This window comes from Trichoplax adhaerens, genomic scaffold (genome assembly GCF_000150275.1).
Source record: "Trichoplax adhaerens TRIADscaffold_1552 genomic scaffold, whole genome shotgun sequence".
In the NCBI taxonomy this organism is placed as follows: domain Eukaryota; kingdom Metazoa; phylum Placozoa; class Uniplacotomia; order Trichoplacea; family Trichoplacidae; genus Trichoplax; species Trichoplax adhaerens.
In genome coordinates, this window is record NW_002061564.1 from 1,673 (window position 1) to 2,599 (window position 927).

Below are 927 nucleotides of genomic sequence, written 5' to 3' on the forward strand. Positions count from 1 at the left end.
CGCTGTATAGTATTACAATCTGACTGTGGTTATTTTTTTCAATTGCGTATGTAACAATTGTCATAGGTGATCCGTGTACGATATCATCATCTTCAGAATGGCAAGAAACTGTCCGATTAATCAATATAATTAAGGACAATTTTCTCATGATGCATAGTAAGTCAATTTCTGGATATATTATAAAAAAATCTAGCATTAAGAGCTAGAGTAGAACAGAAAGTTATGAGTTAGCATGTCTAATAGTCGTCGTAACTTTGGTATTCTTCCTTTACCAATACAGTTTTTCATGGGAAGCCACCGGCGCCAGGAAAACCATGTGATGGTGAAGACCGTAAGTTTATTATATCATTTCTTTAGAATAAATTTTATAAATTTTTAACACTAACAATGTTTCCATTGCCTTGATAATTGCATAAAGCAAAAGCGAAAATTTGTAGAAATGTAATATATGAATTTTATTAAGACAGTTATACATGCACCATCACAGGTAGTATTTACAGACGTGGCGCCAGAAGGTGGAGGAAGTTGCATTTGATTAATGGCCATGCTTTTGCTGCAAAGAGGCTAAACAGGGTATGAATTTTAAGATGTCATAAATTGATATAGCGATTTTTGTTAAAATTGATCTCATTAAAAGCCGCATTTTAATTAATATTCCAGAGAGCGATTTGTGCACTATGTGGAGATCGAATATGGGGCCTCGGTAGACAGGTAAAATATACCATTTGCTAAGAATGTATGTCCGACTGTTTTATTAGATATTATGAAATATCTTACAATTTAAATAAAGGTTTGTGAGATGTTGCTGATTTCCTTGAATTTAATACTTTTCTCGATTCATATAGGGTTATCGTTGTGTAAACTGTCGTCTTGTAGTTCATAAGAAGTGCCATAAATTTGTAAAAAAGGCATGCGATGAGGTAGATT

The 927-nt window shown here is 33.1% G+C and overlaps 1 protein-coding gene across 1 annotated transcript; it reads left to right on the plus strand.

Annotated features, from left to right (window-relative positions):
• Window positions 1-65: 65 nt before the first annotated feature.
• TRIADDRAFT_34860 (uncharacterized protein) lies at window positions 66-579 on the plus strand (the record flags this gene model as incomplete). Its single annotated transcript, XM_002118816.1, has 3 exons — window positions 66-156; window positions 281-331; window positions 488-579. Coding segments are annotated over 3 exons (234 nt in total), but the record flags the coding sequence as incomplete, so codon positions are not given.
• Window positions 580-927: the final 348 nt, after the last annotated feature.